A 21203-nucleotide genomic window follows, 5' to 3' on the forward strand; every position below is an offset into this window, starting at 1 on the left:
CAGATTTGCTGCGTTTCGAAATTACAAGGCAATTTTAATTTTTCTCAGAAATCGAAAAAAAAAAAAAAAAAAAAAAGGATCTATTCTTTTCACATAGCGAAAATTCGACACTTTAATCAACATTGACATTGCCTTCGGATGGCTGGGAATTAATAGCATTCCTAATGGACGGAAAATCTGCAGAAGGGGAAAGCAATATCTTTGCTCAATTTGTGACACTTAAAAGTAGTAAACTATGTACGAAGTGGAGAAATTCAATTTTAAAAGAATCGTATTTCAGAGCAATGCATAAATATATTACGTCATCCATCCTTAAAAATTAGATTTAAAACAAACATTTCCGGGAAAAAAAAGTTTATATTTTTTCAAAATACTTTTTAAAGAATTTAAAAAAAAAAACTCCCTATGAAAGGAAAATAAAATAAGTTATGCTTAGAATAAACCATTCATCTAATGATTCTTTCTAATTGTATAGAAGAAATGAATGGTTTCATTTACAAAGATCTATGAAATCACATCCATAAAAACATTAGGGATGACGAATATTTTCAGAGCGGTTATTACGTAACCAATATCAAAAAGTCACAAATACAAGTGATCAATGCTTTTCAAAGAGGGGTGTGATTCAAATCCTTGTTACGATCTTACTAAGGATATTTCGATTACAGGTTTTGGATTACGATAGAAAGTAACAATCGATACGATATCACTGAAATTTGCCGGAACGGTGACTTCACTGCAAAGTAGCAATCGATACGATCTGTCAAATGGAAGCTCTCGAAAGAAATCTGTGATTGGATTGAAAAGTGAACGGACCGGTTATTGGAATTATCGTATCGTATCATTGAATTGCATATCACTGAAATTTATTGGAGCCGTGATTCACCGGAAAGTGCGAGGCTTCACTGGAAAGTGGGAAGTCACCGATCCACTTTACGGGAGTGACCGATATTCGTATTTGATGATGCACTATTCCATATAGATCATTTTTAATTGCTCGTGACATGATTGACTTTGATTACATGTACTCTGTTTACTGCTGGCGCCATCTATTGGTAGAATATAGGACTAAAGTAAACATTTTAAAGAAATGACATATATTTTTAGCTCATCTTTTCCAGAAAATGGTTCACTCTAATAAATAAATTAAATAAATAGTTTTGAGAAAAAAATAAAATTTAAGAAGTAAGCTGAAACAGATAAATTAATTCAATGACACGTTAATTAAATTAGTAAATTAAGTATTAATTACAATTAATAAATTTTATATTTAATATTAAGTAATAATTTTTAATTAATAATGTGATTGAAATAACAGATATTTGGAACGCATATTTAAAAATAACAATAGCAATATTATTTGTTATTTAAAAAATCGTGGATTATGCATCTCTAAAAAACATGTATTTTGATTGAGAAATATTTACACGATAACATTTTTCTTCAAAATATATTTAACAAAAAAGAATATAGGACCTCTTTTTTGTATAATGCGTGGAAAATAATCAACTTAAAAAAAGAAATTTTCATTTCACTTTATTAATATAACATTAATCATTTTCAGTTTAATGTACCATGAAACCTCATGATAAACACTGCCCATGCTTCGTTAGAATTATCAGAAACTACAATTGCAAATTCAAGTAAAAAGAATTTCAAGTTTCCTCAGTATTGATATTTTTACCTTGAAATACTGAAAAATGTATTGAATATATATATATATATATATATATATATATATATATATATATATATATATATATATATATATATATATATATATATATATATATATATATATATATATATATATATATATATATATATATATATATTATTCATGATGCTTAAAAATTTATACACGATCGATCATTCTTAAGAGAATATACCAAAAAGACATCGAAGGAGTCAGTCGATTTCAATTTTATGTACGATATTAATGTAAAATCTTAAAGTCGGCAATAGGCAAATATGTTGTAAGTGGAAAAGGAATAAAATGAGTCACGGATTCCCTTCAATCTAAAACCGCAAATGAACAACTCCCCGTATTGACATTATGATATCAAAACTAAAGTGGGTTGAGCAGACATCTCTGAAAGAAAGAAAAAAAGGATATCAGCTGATCCCCGACTTTCCAGGGAGTGGAAAGGAAATCCCAGAAATGCAAAACATTCTTCTCTTGTGTCCTGAGGGTCTCATCCCCTTATCGCGAATAAAGAGAAAAGGAGAAATCTGTGAATGGGTTGAAAAGTGATCGGACCAGTTATTCTTGGAATTATCATATCACTGAATTGCATATCACTGAAATTTATTGGAGCGGTGACTTCACTGGAAAGTATGAAGTCACAGCTCCATTTCATGGGAGTGACCTTCACTTTCCGATATTCGCGTTCGACAATTAGAGATGCATAATTCACGATTTTTCGAATAACAAATAATTTTGTTATTGTTGTTGTTTGTTTGCTATTGTTATTTTTAAATATTTGTTCCAAATATCTGTTATTTTAATCATATTATTAATTAAAAATTATTACTTAATATTAAATATATAATTTATTAATTATAATTAATACTTAATTTACTAATTTAAGTAACGTGTGATTGAATTAATTTATCTATTTCATCTTAATTCTTGAATTTGATTTTTTTTTCAAAACTATTTATTTAATTTCTTTATTGGAGTAAACCATTTTCTGAAAAAATTGAATTTAATATATATGTTATTTCTTTAAATTGTTTACTTTAGTTCTATATTCTACCAATAGATGGCACCATAAGTAAATAGCGAAGTCATGTCACAAGCAATTAAAAATGACTTGTATGGAATAGTGCATCATCAAATGCGAATATCGGAAAATCAAGGTTACTCTCATGAAGTGGAGCAGCGATTTCACACTTTCCAGTGAAGTCACTGCTCCGATGAATTTCAGTGATATGCAATTCAATGATACGATAATTCCAATAACCGGTCCGTTCACTTTTCAATCTATTCACAGATTTCTCCTTTTCTGTTTCGTTCGAGAGCTTCCAATGGACAGATCGTATCGATTGTTACTTTCCAGTGAAGTCACCGCTCCGGTAAATTTCAGTGATATCGTATCGATTGTTACTTTCTATCGTGATCCAAAACCTGTAATCGAAATATCACTAGTAAGATCGTATCAAGGATTTGAATCACACCCCTCTTTGATAAGTATTGATCACTGGTATTTGTGACTTTTTGATATTGGTTTCATAATAACCGCTCGTAAAATATTCGTCATCCCTACTTTAAGCTGCAATCTTTGAATTTCAAAATTTTGAAGCATTAGTGGTTCATTAGAGGTAAAACCGATGTCGAAACGCAAACTTGAGAAAACAGTGCAAGAGACAAAGTAACTGCAACTCTTGATGAGTAGCTAATAAAATGGTTAAATCTCTTATACGTTCTACAAATTAATGATATCAATTTAACTAAGACAATTCATTGTCTGAAAATAAAAATTTCATATTTAAATCAATCAATAGCCAACAAGAAGGTAAATTATCCCATCTTGCTTTTATTTTATGTGGTGTCTTGTGTTACATATTGTATTAATTTAATCATTTTATGACACTTTCCTGAATGACAAAATTTTCTTCTCTGGGTTGTTTTAAAGTCATGAAATATTTAAATAAACTCTACATTAAAAATAACTAGACTCGATTTTTTTTATTTCTAAAGATAGTTCAATTTAAATCTTTGGCAAACTTTAAAAGTCAATAAAAATTATTGCGCCAGTCTTTACAAATAATTATGCAACTATAACAAAGTTATTACAACATTTTCTCGTCTTTTGATAAAAGGATTTTTATGAAAATCTTATAATACATTGTAGTCCAGTCAAATTGTTATAAAGTGTTTTAATATGAGGACATAAATTTACTGTACAGAATAACAGTAATTTTATGTGTTGTTGTTCAGTTGCCTGTCCAAAACAGGCTTTTAAGTTTTTTTATCCATTGTGTTACCAGATGGGGGAGGTAGAAACATCAGTTTTCCATGCCTAAATAAAAAGTTTAAAAATCATCTCTAAATAATAAAATCTGAGAGGAAAAATTTAAATAAAAACTTATAGATATTAAAAGATTTATATGATGAGATCAGATATTGTGAAAGCTTAGTTAGGTCAGGAGTAAATTTTAAAAATATCCTGTAAATTTAGAAAAATACAATTTTTTTACAATGTCAGTAGAATTTTTAAAATTTCTTAATTATGCACGAAAGGAAATGCATATTTAAATTTTCAGATTAATATTTGTATTATCTTTTAAAATATCATTTTTATTGAAAAAGTTGAATTGTTTAAAAATGCATACAAGTATTTTATTATATGTCAGAAATTGTTTAGAGTGGGGGAAAAAAAATCAGTTTTAAAATTTTACTTTATGTGATGGTCCATTTGTAAACAATTGGAATAAAAATTGAATTATTTTTATGTTATTTAACATTAATGCATTTTTAGATGGCATATATGATCTCAAATAATAGTGTTTAAGGTTTTTTAATGATTAGTCAATGAAAATAAAAAATTTCTTTATCAAGTTTCATTCTTTTTATAATAAGATATGTCCACTTGAAGGCAGATTATAATAGCGATTAAAAATTAATTATTTGAAATTCCTTGTGATTTGTCTTAGTACTATCCTTCCAAAACTCTATCAGAAACAGTAGATGTGCAAGTTGATATATTATTTCTGCATGTATTGTAATTGAAAGTCTGCACTTACATTTTCTTATATAGATGACTGATTAAAATCAATATTGATTAGTTGCATGTCCATAGCACTTATGATTCACTTTTTGTAAGTTATAATTTTTCAATTGTTATTTCTTGAACTTTGAATTACTTTCTGTTTTCTTCATTTTTGTTGTAAAAGAACCACTGTGTTTTACTTTCTGAATTTGTTCCAAATAACTTTCAGTAATTATTTGATTTAAGATATCTTTTCTTTGGGATTATACTATTATTCTAGCTCACTTTATTTTCATTTTGAGAGAATCTTGTATAAACAAATGTATTTTTCATCATCATGTATGTGTTTTCAAGAATTGATGTAACTTTCTGCTGTGTTTTAAATATTTTTCATGTAGAATCTTGTTTGTTAAATTACCTTTCAATATTCTTTTGTTGTAAAATATTCTTCATTACATCTATCATAATTGCTATCGTCTGAATAACTCATCTTATATTTCATCGATTGAATAAATCATCATACATTTCATTGATTGAATAAATCATCATGTAATTGCATATCTAATTCATCTAGTTTTAAAATAGTTTTCCCATTGGAATTAGGTAATAGCACTATTTGTCGAGAGTTAAAAAACTTGGGATTCCAAGCACGTGCAGCTGCACACAAGCCGAGCATCACTCCACAAAATGCGAAGCATTGATTGCAATGGTGCAGAGTTCACCATCATTGGACTGTGGAAAAAGGAAAGCTGTTCTTTGGAGTGATGAATCTGGGTCAGGCAGATGCTTGACGAATGTTTCTTTAGTGACTGCATTGTACCAATTGTTAAGTTTGGTGGTGGAAGCATAATGGTGTGGGGGTGTTTCTTGTGGTTTGGCCTGGGTATGTTAGTTCCTGTGGTTGGAAGCATGAACTCTGAGATGTATGTGGACCTTCTGGACAATGCTTCTCTCCCAACTCTATGGCAATATTTTAGGGAAGGCCCATTTCTCTTCCAGCAGGATAACTGCTCCATTCACACATTGAGGCTTGCACAGACGTGGTTTGACAAAATGGGTATTCAAAAACTGGACTGGCCTTCTCAGAGCCCCAATCTAAATTCCATTGAACACCTTTGGGACGAATTATAGTGCAGATTATGTAGCCAACCTAATCGACCATCCTCACTGCAAGCACTCACTTCAACTCTGATGGATGCCTGGAAGTCAATTCCTATAGCCATCAATCAAAAAATGGTGGAAAGTCTTCCCAGACATGTGCAGGCTGTCATCGATGCCAACATCATTCATATTAATATGTGCCTCAGTACGCTCTTAAGTCCATGCCACTGGGTGTCTGGATACTTTTGGCCAGATAGTGCATTTGATATCATCTACATCTGGGTAACAGCATTCAGAGCTTCAAGTAATGCATTATATTTTTAAATAATTGTCATTACTTCATGGAATCCTTAGCTAAATTTAAAAATGGGGAAAAATCATATCTGATTTTTACGTTTATTTTTCAAGTAACAAAAAGAACAATCTATTCAATATTCCTCTACTATAGATGGATTCAAAATTCTGAAATAACAGAGGAGGCACAGAATAAAAAATCATAACTCCGTCTATTATTCCAAATCCAAAGTAAAATAATAGTGTCCAAATTCTACAGATAATATTATAACTGAAAACATGTTGCATGTAAATTAACTTCTTGTAAATCTCTTCATCATACTTATTGAGGTATAGAACAATATAGGATTTAATGTGTATAAAACTATTTATAGATAAAAAAATAAATTATTGGCTTCTTTTTTAGTTATTGGCCCCTTTTGGAAACCAACTTGTTCCTAAAAGTATTGATTTTATCACTTGTTTTCACAAATTGTGAATAACTCTAAAATTAAAAATAATTTATATTTTGTATTAATTCTCCAATAAAATAAATAAAGGCCAAAGAAATAACTGTTTTATAAAAAAATATCACAACTTTCTAATTTAATGACTTTAATTGGTATATATTTTAATTCTTTTTTAATATTTATATAGCAGGTTTAATGAAGAATTAAATTGTACATACTCTAAAGTTGAAAAAAAAAAAAATTCTCTCTGAAAAATCAATATTGAAAAGCTACTAACTGCTCAAATAAATAATAAAATGTGTAACTGAAGATATACATCTGATACACCTAAATTATACACTTGTATAAAAAATATTTTTTATAGGTCAAATTGTTTAGAGGTAAAAAAAATTATTAGGTATAAGAAAAATTAAAAAAAATATTTGTTTAAGATTAGGAACCACAAATTTAATAAGGATTAATTATAGTAATCTTATTCTCAGCATATCCTTGATAATATAATGAAAAGTGGCCCAATAATAATAATAATAAATCCAGTTTCTAAGAAAATGTAATTGAAAGTTAACACTTATTAAAAAAAAACATAGTTAATTTTCTTTATATAACAACATTTTCTTTTTATTTGCAATCTTTACTCTTGATTTTTATTAACAATTTTTTTCGCATGAGGTTTTGACTTGTGATTACAAGTTAATTTTGAACACAATGTGACTTGGTCTCTTTTATTTCTATCAACAGGCAAAAGTGTGAATGAATGAAAGATGCAATTTAACAGCAATTATAAATAGTTTATGCTTGAACCTTATTTAGTTTAAAATCAATATGAAATGAAAATGAAATTAAAAAAATTACATTGAAATAATATGATATTTGGAATATATAATGAAGAGAATTATCATACTCGCTGCTTCACCTTCAGATTAAGATAAAGAGTATCTATTGTAAAACAGACATTTATACAGTCGGCTTCTATACATTAATCTTTTTGCTTTATTGCATTTTGAATCATTAGAGAATAGGATTTGCAAAACATTCTGAAGATCAAATATCATTTAAAAATTTTTAAACATTTACTGCTTTAAATTCAACCTTAGTTCTTTTTTTTTTTCTTTACTCTTTTTTTTTTTATAAAATCTTTAAAATCTCATTACACATTTTGCCCTATTTTCCTATTATAATTATTATTACATAACCAATTGTCTTAGTAAAGATGATTAAATTTAGATAACTATGAAATAATATGAAATGAAATGAAGTTAAAGGTGACCGTACTCATTCTGTCACCTTTAACTACTAAAATCATACTCAGTGTAACTTCATTGCTGTTACTGGAATAGCATTAAAAAAAAAAAAAACGTGAACACATAAGCTCATTTTTAGATTTTGATGACTTTTAACTGTGTGCCAATGATATATATATATTGAGATATTAACATAAAAATTTGGTTTGAAATTAGGGTCCATAAAATGAAATAGTTTTTTTTTTTTTTTTTTTTGCATGAAGTATGCAATGTATAAATTTTGTTATGTTAATAGAGTATGAATATTTGCAGAACAAATACACACGTTTAATTTTATCACAGTAATGAAAATATTGGTCCAAATTATACATAAATATATTTTCACAACTTTATAAAAATTTAAGAAAAAATTGCAAGCAGTTAAATTGGAATGATCAAAAAGAATTTTTATTTTTAAAATGGTATAAAGTATTTTGAGGTTTTAAAAAAATTTTAATCTTAAAGCATGTTTCTTTAAATAAAGAAAGATGAATTTAAATCCTTCTGATCCATAAATATTTGGGAGAAAAACTATACCCATGTTTACAAGGGATGGTTCAATTTAGAAAGAAACAGTTACTAAAACATGATTTATTTTTATGGTATTTGTTTACTAACCTCATGCCATTGGTGAAAATCGTTAAATTTTAATAACAAAAGAGCATATTAGCATCTGCTACATTTCATTTTCATAGAAATTAATCATTGGCATGACTCATATATAAGTATCATTTTTATAGATTCTAAATGGAAATTTTCCCTCAAAAAGAAATAGCTATTTATTTGAGGCATGTAAAGCTAATGGAATATTTCATATCATCAACCTTTAAAGTTACAATAATTAGGCCTGGAGAGACAATCGGGGGGAGCTAGGCAGCTTGATTCAAATGCTAAAGAAAAAGCAATTTTATTTTTTAATTTTGATAAAAAAGGGTCAAATTTTTCATGCTATGCCATCAGTAGAAACTAGCTGGTTTCTCAGTAATATTGTGTTTAGTTTAAAATAGTTTCAATTTCAAATCTTATTCATAATTTTATGTTCATGATTTCCTCTATAAGCTATTTTTAAACAAAACATTATGACAAATATCAGAATCATGTTATTTTAATCATTTTACATCACTAATATTTATTGTAAGCATGAATCTTTATCAGCTGGGCGACATCAAAGGGCTATTTAAAGCATAATCTATAAAGCATATCTCTGTAATATTTAAGGTGACCATTCATACTGATTTTACCAGTACAGTACTGGTTTTCAGGGCATAAGTCCTGGTTAATCATTAAACAAAACCAGTACACGAAAAGTACTGGTTTTAGATTAGAAAACATTAAAACAAAAAAAGTAATAAAATAAAAATAATAAAATTAGAACTGGCAACCCTGATAATTCCATGTGATATCGTCAAGTGTCGCATGAGCAGGACCGCCACGAGATAGGTGGATTGAAATTTTTAAAGCCTTTAAAGAAAATGATGTGCCCAATAATATTGGCAAATTGGTAGAGTATTGCCTCTGTATGCCAGGAACTAATGCACCGACCGAACAGGATTTTTCTTTATTAGAATTAAACAACATCTGGACTAGCAAGAAAACCCAATTGAAAGTGGAAACTTTGAAATCCTTGTTGATTGTCAAAAATAATTTAAATGCAACCTGTATGGAATTCTATGAAAATATACAGGAAATTCAAAAATTTGTTAAAAGCTATTCGTTCCTCAGAAAAATATTAAAAAAAAAAAAAAAAAAAAAAAAAAAACTAAATTAAATAACTTCTTATGTTTTATTATGTTATTATATTAGGTATGGCTTATCATGTTATGTTATGTTTTATTTTTATATTGTAAAATCATATTTTAGTTTTCACATTTCTTGTGTTTAAATAAACGCAACATTTTTTGATATCTAAAAGTTTTTTATTTACTTAGGTATACAGGTTGGCTGTTGGGTGAATTTTTGATAAAAATTTATAAAATTTGGGCGTGGCTGGTCAAAATTCATGTTGTCCTGGTTTCAGGTTAAAAGAAAAAAATGGTCACCTTAATAATATTGCATATAGTTTTTTATAGTAATGTTTTTTCATATTTTTTATTTCTATTTAATAATGAAATATATTGTTAAAAATTATGCAAAAAAATGTTTTTTTAATGAATTACAAAATTCTGAAAATTTTAGTAGTTGAAAGGGTTTTTCTTTTAATGAATAAAAATCAAAATTATGTAAAAATTAGTTTTGTACTATAATCTTATTTTGATTTATCATAATTTCAAAGTCTTATTCCATTTTTAATAAATTAATTTTTTTTAAAAATTATATATATTTGTGTGTGTGTGTGTTGATGATGATGATGATATTTTAAACTCTTAATTTCCAAGATTCTATCTTAATTTAGCCCATAATAACTTCATTCTAAAAATATTCTCTTATTTTGTAATCCAATTTCACTTTCTCTACTTAATTAATTCAAGAGAAAGTTTGTTAAATTGCTGAATTGGCTAAAAGCCCAACATTCCTACACTCCGAGTGAAGGGACAAAATACCGCTGACGAGACAAATTCTTTTTTTAAAAGATTCCTGTGTTTCCCCTGCCTCTTTGACGTATGTAGCAAAAATCCCTATTGAAATCTTAATAATATATTAGCACTGAGAAAAAATATTTTCCCTATCAAAATCACAGGTTATACAAAACCAGGGATAAAATGTCCAAGAGTTCTTTCCTCATTCCTGTCTGTGTCATTCTGTGTTGTGTGTGTGCTCATCACTTGTGCATATGCCTGCTTCCCCAAAATGAAATAAAACGACGTCACAAAATCGAAAGTCTTTTCACTGTCTTCAAAACTGCATCCTCCTTCACATAAAATAATGCTTATATATATATATTGACTTAATGTGTTTAAAGCAAGATCTCTTTTCGAAGCAAAATTTCCTGTAGCTTTCTTTGCCCTATTTTTCCTGCTTTCTATGTTCTTTTTTTTTTTTTAACTAAGTCACCCATTTGTCATGATTTTAATATAAAATTTTTTAAAAAGCGTATTCAGTAATCATGAAAAAATTGAAAATACTTCAAGGAACTCTCAGTCTACTTATTCTTTCTTAAACAAATATGATTTCCATATATATATATATATATATATATATATATATATATATATATATATATATACATATTGTAATTGTGTTTAATATTATAGCATGGAAAACCTATGAATTAATATAATCTTATATAAATTCTCTTAGATTGTACCCTTTCTTTCTCTAATCTGCTTCAAGTGAAAGAATGGCTTGTTTTTTGTTGTTAGACAAATTTTATTATATTGTAAAATTCATAGCACTTTTATATGCTAAATGTAAGTTTCTTTTTCTGTATTACTTCTAGTAATTTAGAAAATAATAAATTTGTTGCAGAGTTATAAAACAAATGATGAAAATAATTATAGTGAATAAATCTATAAGTGGATGAATCTATATATTTATTAATAAAAAGGGAATCAGGGTCCAGTCACTGCAGTTCTGATTTTTACAATTTTTGTTTTATATGAAAGCTGTTGGCTCCTTGTTATGTCATCAAAGTTAGCTTGAGCTCCTCCAGTTTTGTATCAAACCCAAAATACACCCCTGATATATTGTCTATAAGGCAAATCCACTACATAATGTTCGTAATTATGTTGTACATTCATGTAGTTATTTCTGCTTCTTATATGCATTCATAACTTAATCACTAAGCTATCGATTGGTATGACAACAGATACAAGCATGTAATTAAGGCATGTGTTTAGTGAGCTGCCTTACTATCTTTTGGCATGTGTCCTGTTTATTGCTCTTAAGCTGAAGATAATGATAATCTCATAAGTTGATTTAGTTGACAACAATAATATAGTTTTGTAAATTCTTTAGTTTTGTTTTTTGAAACTTAATATTTTTCCATCATTGAATTGCTTAGTCCCAACCACTAAACAGATTTCAATAATTTTTATTTCTAAAGAGAGCTTATGACCTATAGATGTATCATCAATAGTTGTTCAACTCCATTTTAGAAAGAAATTGAAGAAACACTATTTCATCGTAATTTCTGTAGGAACAAAATTTTGACAAATAATTTGAAGATTTTTGTTACCTTTGAATGCTCATGACTTCAATACCATCAGTGAAAGTTCATACACTACCATTTGCAGTTTAGCTTCTTTTCCATTTTGAGAGATGAAGTATGATATTTGACTGAGCCTTCAGTTTCAAAATTGGATTGATTTTGCTAGTTTTATTGATTTGGCAACTAATTAATTAATTTTTCATTATTATTTTAGATTGTAGATAAATTATTTCCATGTTTTTTTAAATAATTAAATTTAAAATTGTTATTTTATATTTATTCTTATTTTTCTATTTCTTTCTTAAGACTTTATATTATCCATTATTACAAACACATGGCCAACTTGAATAGCAATGTCATATGTAAAATTATATTCAAGTTATGTTCAGATTTTTTATTAAGAAGTTTAAAATCTTTGAAATATTTTAAAAGCTACCAACATTTTTCTTGTTTATTTTATAGATAGCATAAAACTCTCTGCAATATAAATGCTAAAAATAAATTATGGAAGAAAGTATAATTATAAAGAAGAAGAATTATAAAGTATGCCATTCATAAAATAATGGTCACATTAATTAAAATTGCATTACTTGTGCTGTATGTCCACTCTAATCATGATCTAGTAGATATTTTTGAAACTGCTAATGATATACTTCCAATTAGAAACTAGCTATAAATGAAGTAAAAAATTATGCTTAATTTTGCTTGAGTTAAAGAAAAAGCAATGGAGAAAAAAATTAAGAAATCTAAATTTTCATGTTGTTCTCTGGTCCTATCCTTCCTTATTTAGTAAAATATTCTTGGTACATTTATATTTAATAATAATAAAAAAAATTAAAAACATTTTTTAGACCAAGATTGATTGAGTTATAAATTTCAATAATTTAGCCCAACAGTGGCTGGTTTGGGGAAACTATTTGGCCTATCTTGATGTGACCTCCGAGAGATAAGGCCTGCTGGCTCTACTACTCGCTCCTGCATGAGTCATCACGGCTAGGCGATCAAGAAGCCGGTTAACAATCGTCGCTGCACGATTTCTGCCGGAAGGGAACGACGGCTGGCATTTATAAGCCTTCATTTTTTTTTCTATTTATTTCTTAATCCAAGATGGTGTTATATTGAAATGGATGAGATGCAAAAGCAAGTTTAGGATACAAATTATTGAAGGTAATTGTATTTCTTTTGTAATTCTCAATATAAACTTAAAGTGTTATCGAATCTATTACTGTTAAGCCTACTTGTTCATCACTTCTGTTTTAACAACAAATTATAATTACGATTTACTTTTTCAGTATTATTTGTTCTCTCAATGATATAGCGTTGATTAAAAATGAACTTAATGATATAAGAATAAAATGCTGTAATCTATTTATACAAATTCTCTATTTCTTTATGTCAAAAATCGAATCGATTTTTAGATTATCATTTGTTTATTTAATTACTGGTTCTTATTCGATTCTTATTCATAATTTTGGTATAAAAATTTTGTTTAAATAAGCTATTTATTAAATGTTTTCATCAATTAATCTCAAGCTTATCTTTTATTTACTATTTAGTTACATACAATTTATAAAGGTGCATCCATTATCTCTTAAGTACTTTTAATCATGACAGTGAGTTTTATTTTTAAAGTTACAATGTAAATTAGTATCACTATGAATATCTATAAACAAAGAAATTTATATTACTTTATTTGAACTTTTATTTTAATAAAATCATTTATTTTTTGGTAAATAAACTTTACCTTTTCTTTTTTAAAAAAAAATAAAGATGCCATATAAATGCTCAGTTCAAGCTTGCCGTGGAAATTATAATGAAGAAAATAAAGTCGCTGTTTTTGGATATCCCACTGATGAGGCCTTAAGAAAGAAATGGCTGAGTGCAATTCCAAGAAAAAGTTCTACCATTACAAAGAATTCTAAGGTTAGCAAAAATTAGCATTGATAATTAATATGTTTTAATATTTTGAAATAGTTTCAATTATTTTTAGGTGTAAAATATTATAATTTGTGTAAGCTAAAGTATTAATTTTTGAAAAAAAATTAATATCATTCTGAGTAATTAAAAATTAGCATTAATTTTAGTTCATTCCTAGCTTTACTATTTTGGTAAGGTAAAATATAGGCCACTCAGATTTATTTTTAAAAAAATAAAGCATGAAAATAACTGATTTTTAAGCAGTAGTTTAAAACATTTTTAGAACTTAAAAAAAATTTCCTCTTGATTTGTAGGTTTATAAATATAAAAAGTTATTCTTCATGATAGCAAATTTTTTTCTGGATTTTTTTCTTTCAGGTATGTGAAAGACATTTTAAAGATGGTGAAGTGCTTTACAGAACTACTATCTACAAAGAAAGTACTGGCGAAACATTTTCTGCTCCTCTGAAGAAGCCCAGGCTAAAAGAAAATGCTGTGCCAAGTATTTTTCCTGGCTGCCCAACATATTTATCATCATCAACATCCTCAATTCGAGAGAGTCCTTCAAAAAAGAGGCAACGATTAGAACAAGCCCAAATTGAACGTTCCATAATTGAAAGCTTAAATTCTAAACAGAACTATGACAGTAAGACTGCATTTACTGATTTTAATGAATTAAAAAACTGTATTAAAGACCATACCTTTTCTTCCTTTTGGACTATTATTGAAAAGAATGAAAATATGTTATTCATCCACCTATCTGTTAATGATGGCATTCCTACCATAACATTTGCTGTAAGCATTAACAATGATCTATTTTTAAATGCATCATTTATGGGAGAAAGGATTTTGAAACACGAGCAATTTCTATTACCAATTAAAGTTAATAATATAAATCAAATATTTGATATTCTTGATTATTATGAAAAGAATCCCTGTGATAGATGATCAAATTCACTGAATGTCAAAATTAATATTATTGAATCTATCATACAAGACTGGAAGTAAACTAAGATTATCCCACGAATTAAAAATTGCCTCTCATTATAAAGGTACTATAACAGTTAACATATTTGATGACAACGATGAGAATAATGATGATGGAAAAGAACCCATAAATTTAATTTTCTGTGATATATCGGTCGAAGAATCTGACATAGATAAAATAGAAGACACCTTGCCCATAATAGCATATTTAGCTGGTTGTTGTTCTCATGGTGCTTTTAAAAAAGCTAAGTGTTTACATTGTCGCCAAAAATTAATAATGGATGCAAATTCCATTCCTCCTAGTTTTAAACTAATAGATGTAAAATATAAGGGTGGGTTATTATATCCTATTAAAACAGTTTTTAATTCTGTTACCCATACATATATAGTTGTTCAAAAATTAATTAGTGAAAAATATGAGAATAAATTTACTGAATTTCCTAATCAACGAAATTTGATCATTAATCTTGTGGAAAATATTTTAATATCTAAAGATATGTTTCTTTCTTCAGATGTTTGTACAAATGGGCATGACATATTATCCTTACTTGGTGTAATTCTGAGGTCAGCAACTAACAGCTTATTAAATAATTATTTGTAAAGGAAAAAATGATAAAGTGAAAAGTAAATCTAATAATAAAACTGCTTCTAAGTATAAAAGAAATCTAGGAACTTTTTCTAAAAATTCTTCCATGGATAAAAAAGAATCTAGCAAAAAAAAAAAAAAAAAAAAAAAAAATGATCAGTTGGAAAGAGGAAAAGTACCTGTTAAAATATAAGTATAGAAGGGGAAAAAAATTTGTTTTGAAGGAATAAAGTGAAAATTATTTTTAAAAATTTAATTGAATGTAACTGATAAATTAAATGTATTTATATTGTTAAAGATTAGTTAAAATTATAACCTGTGCAGCTTAAGAATATTACAATTTTAATTGTCATTTTTATTTTGTTAGAAATCATAGTTGAAGTGATATTTCTATTTTGTATATATGTGTTCTAAATAATTGTATTTTTTATATATTACATGAAAATAATTATTGTTTATTAATCACATTTTAGTAGAATTTCTATTTTGTATATGTACAAGTTCTGAATAATTGTATTTTTTTTCCTTGCTGTTATGTTGAAATAAATAAACGTTTGCTAATATGTGTCTTCATCTGGTTCATATTTTATAATTTCTTAATTCATTCATATTTATTAACTTCAATATGTTATTTCTTTATACAAGTACAGCTCATAGATTTGCTATATTTTTTTTAAATAAATATTTCTAGTAAAAAATTTTAAATCCAATATTTATATAGAGCATAAAAAAATGAATGAATAATCTCATTTTGTTACTAATCAAATTTTTTGTTTACAGCAATTTTTATTTTCTACATGTAAATCTTTTACTATTAATTAGCTTCCTTTTTTAAAAAATAAAATTCCTGAGAACTAAAAATTTTCCATTTTAAAGAAAATTTAATGTAAACATCTATTTTATGTTTACGTTTAATAAATAATTCGTAAACTAGCAATTATTATGCACCTATTTAATAATTCGGTGAATGTGTTTTTAATAACGAAAATTGTCAAGAAATTGTGATATTCAATATCGGAAATTCTCAAACCGCGATTGTAATTATTTAAATATCAATTTTTTAAATACAAAGTAATATTTTTTTTAATTAGTATCTATGCAATTATTTGATAATTTAGAGAATTGATGAAAATTGTCGAGGAAGCATAACGCTATACATCGCAAGTTACGCTTTATGTTAATCTCCGTCCTCCTCGGAGCATCCACCCGCCCGTGATGACTCATTTACAACAGGCAGCAGGCCTTATCTCTCAGTGGTCACGATCTTCTTCAAGGTGGCTGTTGAGGTCATCTAAAATGAAGATAATCAAAATTTCGTTAGTTTGATTGGTCTTATAAGTGAAATAGGAATTTAAATAATTTTGTCCAATAGTGTCTGGTTTGGTGAAATTATTTGGCTTCTTCAAGGTGGTTGTTGAGATAATCTAAAATAAAGATAGTCAAAATTTGGTTAATTAATATTGGTCTTATAAGTGAAAACTGCATAATTTTTTCATTATTATTGAAACAAAACATAATTTTTTACATTATTTAAGTTTTTTTTCCCCCTTCTGATCTACTGATTTGAAGTATATGATTTTTTTTTTCTATTTAGATATTAAGTGTTAATCTGGAATTAAAATGAACATCCTGTATAATAGGAATGCTATATTTGTTCATATGGTAATAAATATTGTTGCATGTGGGAGTTATTTAGATTCTGAAGTTCTGAACAATATTTATACATCTCCATGTATAATGCATATGTACTTCCCTTGTGTATATCTAAAGAATACTTTTTGACAAAATATTGGAACTTCTTATTGTTTGTTTCCTTTAATAATTACATGGAAATTATCAGCATTTCTTATAATTTTGATGAGAAGCAAAATGGATCCATTGCATACTTTTACGAATTTTTCTTCATCTTACTATCTTAGTAGACTTTATGATGTGACTATATAGTTGCTTTTAACTTACATATTTTCAATTCTTAAAATTACACATCCAATGCCTTTTATACAATAAACAGGATGCAACAAAAATTGGCAGTAAATGAAAATTATATTAAAATATTGTAATATGAAATTATTCTCTTAAAGAAATATATCATTCCTATATATGTGTGTGTGTGTATGTATGTATTTTAATCTTATTCCTATATTTATTTATTGTACTGTTTAACTGCATTTACATTCATTTTTATCAATGAGGATACAAAATTTTGCATTAGTTTTTATAAAGGATACAGAAAATGTAATTCAGAATTTTCGAAATGAAAGTTTGCAGTTTATTACTTGAAACTTACCTCTATCAATTCAAGAGTGTATTTTTTTTTTTTTACTAAGTTAATAATATAAGTTAATAGTATAAGATTTAAAAAAACAAAAAAACTAAGGCTATGCCAAAACGTTTCAATATACAATGTAACACATATTACCTTTCTTTTATTATCTTATCAAATCAAGTTTAAAAAAAAATAAATAATTCTGTTTAGAGTATGTGTAATAGATTACAGATGGTTCATGTTTCAATTTTTTTTCTACAGTAATTTTACACACGATGAAAATCTCTATTTTAGCTAAAATTTATTAATATACTCAGTGTTCCTCGTGATAAAAATTATTTCATATCTACTAATAATACTAAAGTTTCATTTTCTTTACTAGATTGTCTCCTTATAATGGCTGGGTGCAATGAAAGGAAATCTGTTTCTTCAAATGAAAATGAACTTTATGCTGATTATGTAAAAGTCTAAGTGCACAATTATCATTGAAACAGCTGCTGATCATTGTTTTAGAAGAAAAAAGCATGCAAAATGTAAATAATGGAGATATATTACTTGATGAAAAGCATACAGTTGGAGTGATGAATGTATAAAAGCAATTGCTAGTGATGCAAAAGGCAATCTGTTTCTTCAATAAGATTTCACATACAAATATTTGTGGTATGGAATCTCCACAAAACGATGTTATTTTAAGTCAACATTTTCATATGGATGCAAAAAAGTCCTTGCATGTTTGTAATATTTGCAGTAAAGAATTTTCAGAAATTTGTACTTTGAATGAACATCATTATTCTCACACAAATGAAAAATCATGTTCTTGTAATAAATGCGGTAAAGAATTTCTTTGCAATCATGCTTTGAAGATGCACTCTCTGACCCATAAAAATGAAAGACCTTACTGTTGTGATGTATGTGGTAAAGACTTTTCACGCAAAATTGATTTAACTGTTCATTACCGTTCACACACTAATGAAAAACCATTTACCTGTGATATGTGCAATAAAAAATTTGCTCTGAAAAATATTTTAAAGCAGCACTATCGAACTCATACAAAAGAAAAGCCATATTCTTGTGATGTATGTAATAAAGCATTTTCTGACAAAGGCAATCTTAATACGCATTATCTAACTCATTCAAATGTTAAGCCCTATTCTTGTGAAATGTGCAGTAAACAATTTTCTAGGAAAAGTTACTTAAAAGAACATTATGGAACTCATACAAATGAAAAACCTTATTCTTGTGATGTATGTAATAAAAACTTTTTGCGCAAATATGAATTAAAAAGACATTATTATATTCATACAAATGAAAGGCCCTATTCCTGTGATGTATGCAATAAACAATTTTCTCAAAAATGTCACTTAACACAGCATTACCGAACTCATACAAATGAAAATCTTTATTCGTGTGATGTATGCGGTAAAAGCTTCCCTCAGAAAGGTTGTTTAAATAGGCATCTTCGAACTCATACAAATGAAAAACCTTATTCTTGTGAAATATGTAGTAAACAATTTTCTGAGAAAGGTCATTTAAATGAGCATCGCAGAATTCATTCAAATGAAAAACCTTATTCGTGTGATACATGTAGTAAAGATTTTTTGCGCAAATGTGACTTAAAAAAACATTCAAGTATTCATACAAATGAAAGGCCCTATTCCTGTGATGTATGCAGTAAACAATTTTCACAGAAAAGTCACTTGAGACAGCATTGTCAAACACATACCAAAGAAAAACCTTTTTCATGTGATGAATGTAGTAAAAAATTTTCTCGAAAATCTGAATTAACTATTCATTACCGCTTTCATACAAATGAAAAACCCTATTCTTGTGATGTGTGTGGCAAAGGTTTTACTTCTCGACGTTCTTTAAATAAACATTTTCGTATTCATGCGAATAAAAAAATTGAATCCAGTGATATATGTTGAAAGAATGTTCCCGAAAAGGGATTTAAATTAACATTTTTGTGTTCCTACGAAGAAAATATATTTGTTTTGTGAAATATTATGCTGCAGTATCCAAAAGTATTTCAACCCTAATTTGCTATGAACTGCTTTGTAAACCAACTAATGGTTATACTATCTTGGCCTGAAGAAAAAAATTGAGAATTGTATAAGTTTCAATTTATGATAACTTTCCATGTATTAAAAGATAGAAGTGTTCACTTGTTTCCAAAGCTGAAGGATTAAACACATTTTAAATTATTTCTGTTTTAATCCTTAAATAGCTAGCGTTGTGTTTTTTATTTCTAGATCCAAGAATTATTTCAAAAGCAATTTCATAAGATCATAGTGTTTGAAGTTTTGATTTCAAGTGGCAGTATCATACTAAAATTCTTTTTTAGACAAAATTTAATTATTATAGTTTTAAGTTTTAATATAAAAAAGAAATGGCGACTTTCGATATTTTACGAATTGAAGTATTGAAAACTTGGAGAATGGAGATTTACGCTAAGATGAATAAAATAGGATTGGTTAGTATTCAATATGTGTAAGCAGTAAATATTGATGCAAATGTCAAAAATGCAACTCATAGAACACACTTTTCATGTACAATATTTTTTCATGGTATTTCCTCTGATAAACCTTTTATATTATTATTTTTGTAAGAATCCAAAAGAAAATTTGAATTTTGTAATATTTACTGTAAAATTTTCTAAAATAAGTATTTTGAGTCAGTATTATCAATCTCATTAAAATGAGAAACATTTTTCTGGAGATGTATATAATAAAGGATTTTCTCAAAATCTGGGGTGACTAAACAAATATATTTTTGTAATGTACTTGGAAAATACTTTCTTTGTAATAATGCTTCAAAGCCATTAAAAAAAAAAAAAAACGTATGCAAATGAAAAATGTAGAGTAGTAGTAGCTTCTGCTTAATCGCCCACTAGCTTACTTTCATGAGAAATTAAGCCACCGAGATTAAATTTGTCTTTCAGAGTTTTGTTGATGGCATGTTTGATAAGATAATCAAAAGATACCCGTCAAAAACGTTCACAGAGTCGCACCCATTGCTGGAGTGGATTGCTACAGAAAAATTAATTTCTTACTATCCGGAAACCTCACTACATAAAACAAATTACATTTTTAAAAATAACAAATGTCAAGAATCTATTGACGATGTTCCCAACATGTTTTCCCTTAATTCATGGCTCAAAAATAGAAAAGAAGATATCATAACTGCACATCTTTTAACCAGGATGATTGAATAGCTCCAGCTCTGTTGAATAGATTTGCTCCGCACAATTACCCTCATTGCAAAGTTTGTAATCATGAAACTAATATTGAACATATCATCTTATTTTGTTCCCAATACGCAAATCTTTTTGCAAAACTTAATATTGTTCTTCATTCAAAGCGCTTATTCAAAAAGCTGTTTTTAATAAACAGTATCTTTGGATCCTTCTCCAATCACTGAAGTTTTTAACATCTATTGAATGAACTCTTTTGGCATTAATCAATCAAAAGATAATTTTGTCTCGATAATTAAGTATAAGTTTTTTTACTCATTTACGAAGGGGA

General features: G+C 27.3%; 2 protein-coding genes across 4 annotated transcripts; both read left to right on the forward strand.

Annotated features, from left to right (window-relative positions):
* The first annotated feature begins 3384 nt into the window (after positions 1 to 3384).
* LOC129988142 (zinc finger protein OZF-like) lies at positions 3385 to 19883 on the forward strand. Of its 3 annotated transcripts, XM_056096289.1 has the most exons (5): positions 3385 to 3518; positions 12815 to 13093; positions 13697 to 13849; positions 14222 to 14489; positions 18065 to 19883. In XM_056096289.1, the coding sequence occupies exon 5, from the start codon at positions 18291 to 18293 to the stop codon at positions 19605 to 19607; it is 1317 nt and encodes a 438-aa protein (XP_055952264.1). In that variant the 5' UTR covers positions 3385 to 3518; positions 12815 to 13093; positions 13697 to 13849; positions 14222 to 14489; positions 18065 to 18290; the 3' UTR covers positions 19608 to 19883. The 3 variants fall into 3 exon arrangements, with proteins under 3 accessions (XP_055952264.1, XP_055952265.1, XP_055952266.1); XM_056096290.1 differs by lacking the exons at positions 13697 to 13849; positions 14222 to 14489; XM_056096291.1 differs by lacking the exons at positions 12815 to 13093; positions 13697 to 13849; positions 14222 to 14489.
* Positions 14496 to 15864, forward strand: LOC129988144 (uncharacterized). Its single transcript, XM_056096292.1, has one exon. It carries the CDS (start codon positions 14805 to 14807, stop codon positions 15429 to 15431), a length of 627 nt encoding a protein of 208 aa, XP_055952267.1. The 5' UTR covers positions 14496 to 14804; the 3' UTR covers positions 15432 to 15864.
* Positions 19884 to 21203: the final 1320 nt, after the last annotated feature.

The sequence above is a fragment of the Argiope bruennichi genome, chromosome 10 (assembly GCF_947563725.1).
Source record: "Argiope bruennichi chromosome 10, qqArgBrue1.1, whole genome shotgun sequence".
NCBI classification, from domain to species: Eukaryota; Metazoa; Arthropoda; class Arachnida; order Araneae; family Araneidae; genus Argiope; species Argiope bruennichi.

What these genes read in the sequence shown, in the direction of transcription:
- LOC129988144 (XM_056096292.1), top strand. Translation starts at nt 14,805, where the DNA reads ATGTCAAAATTAATATTATTGAATCTATCATACAAGACTGGAAGTAAA.
- LOC129988142 (XM_056096289.1), top strand. Translation starts at nt 18,291, where the DNA reads ATGCAAAAGGCAATCTGTTTCTTCAATAAGATTTCACATACAAATATT.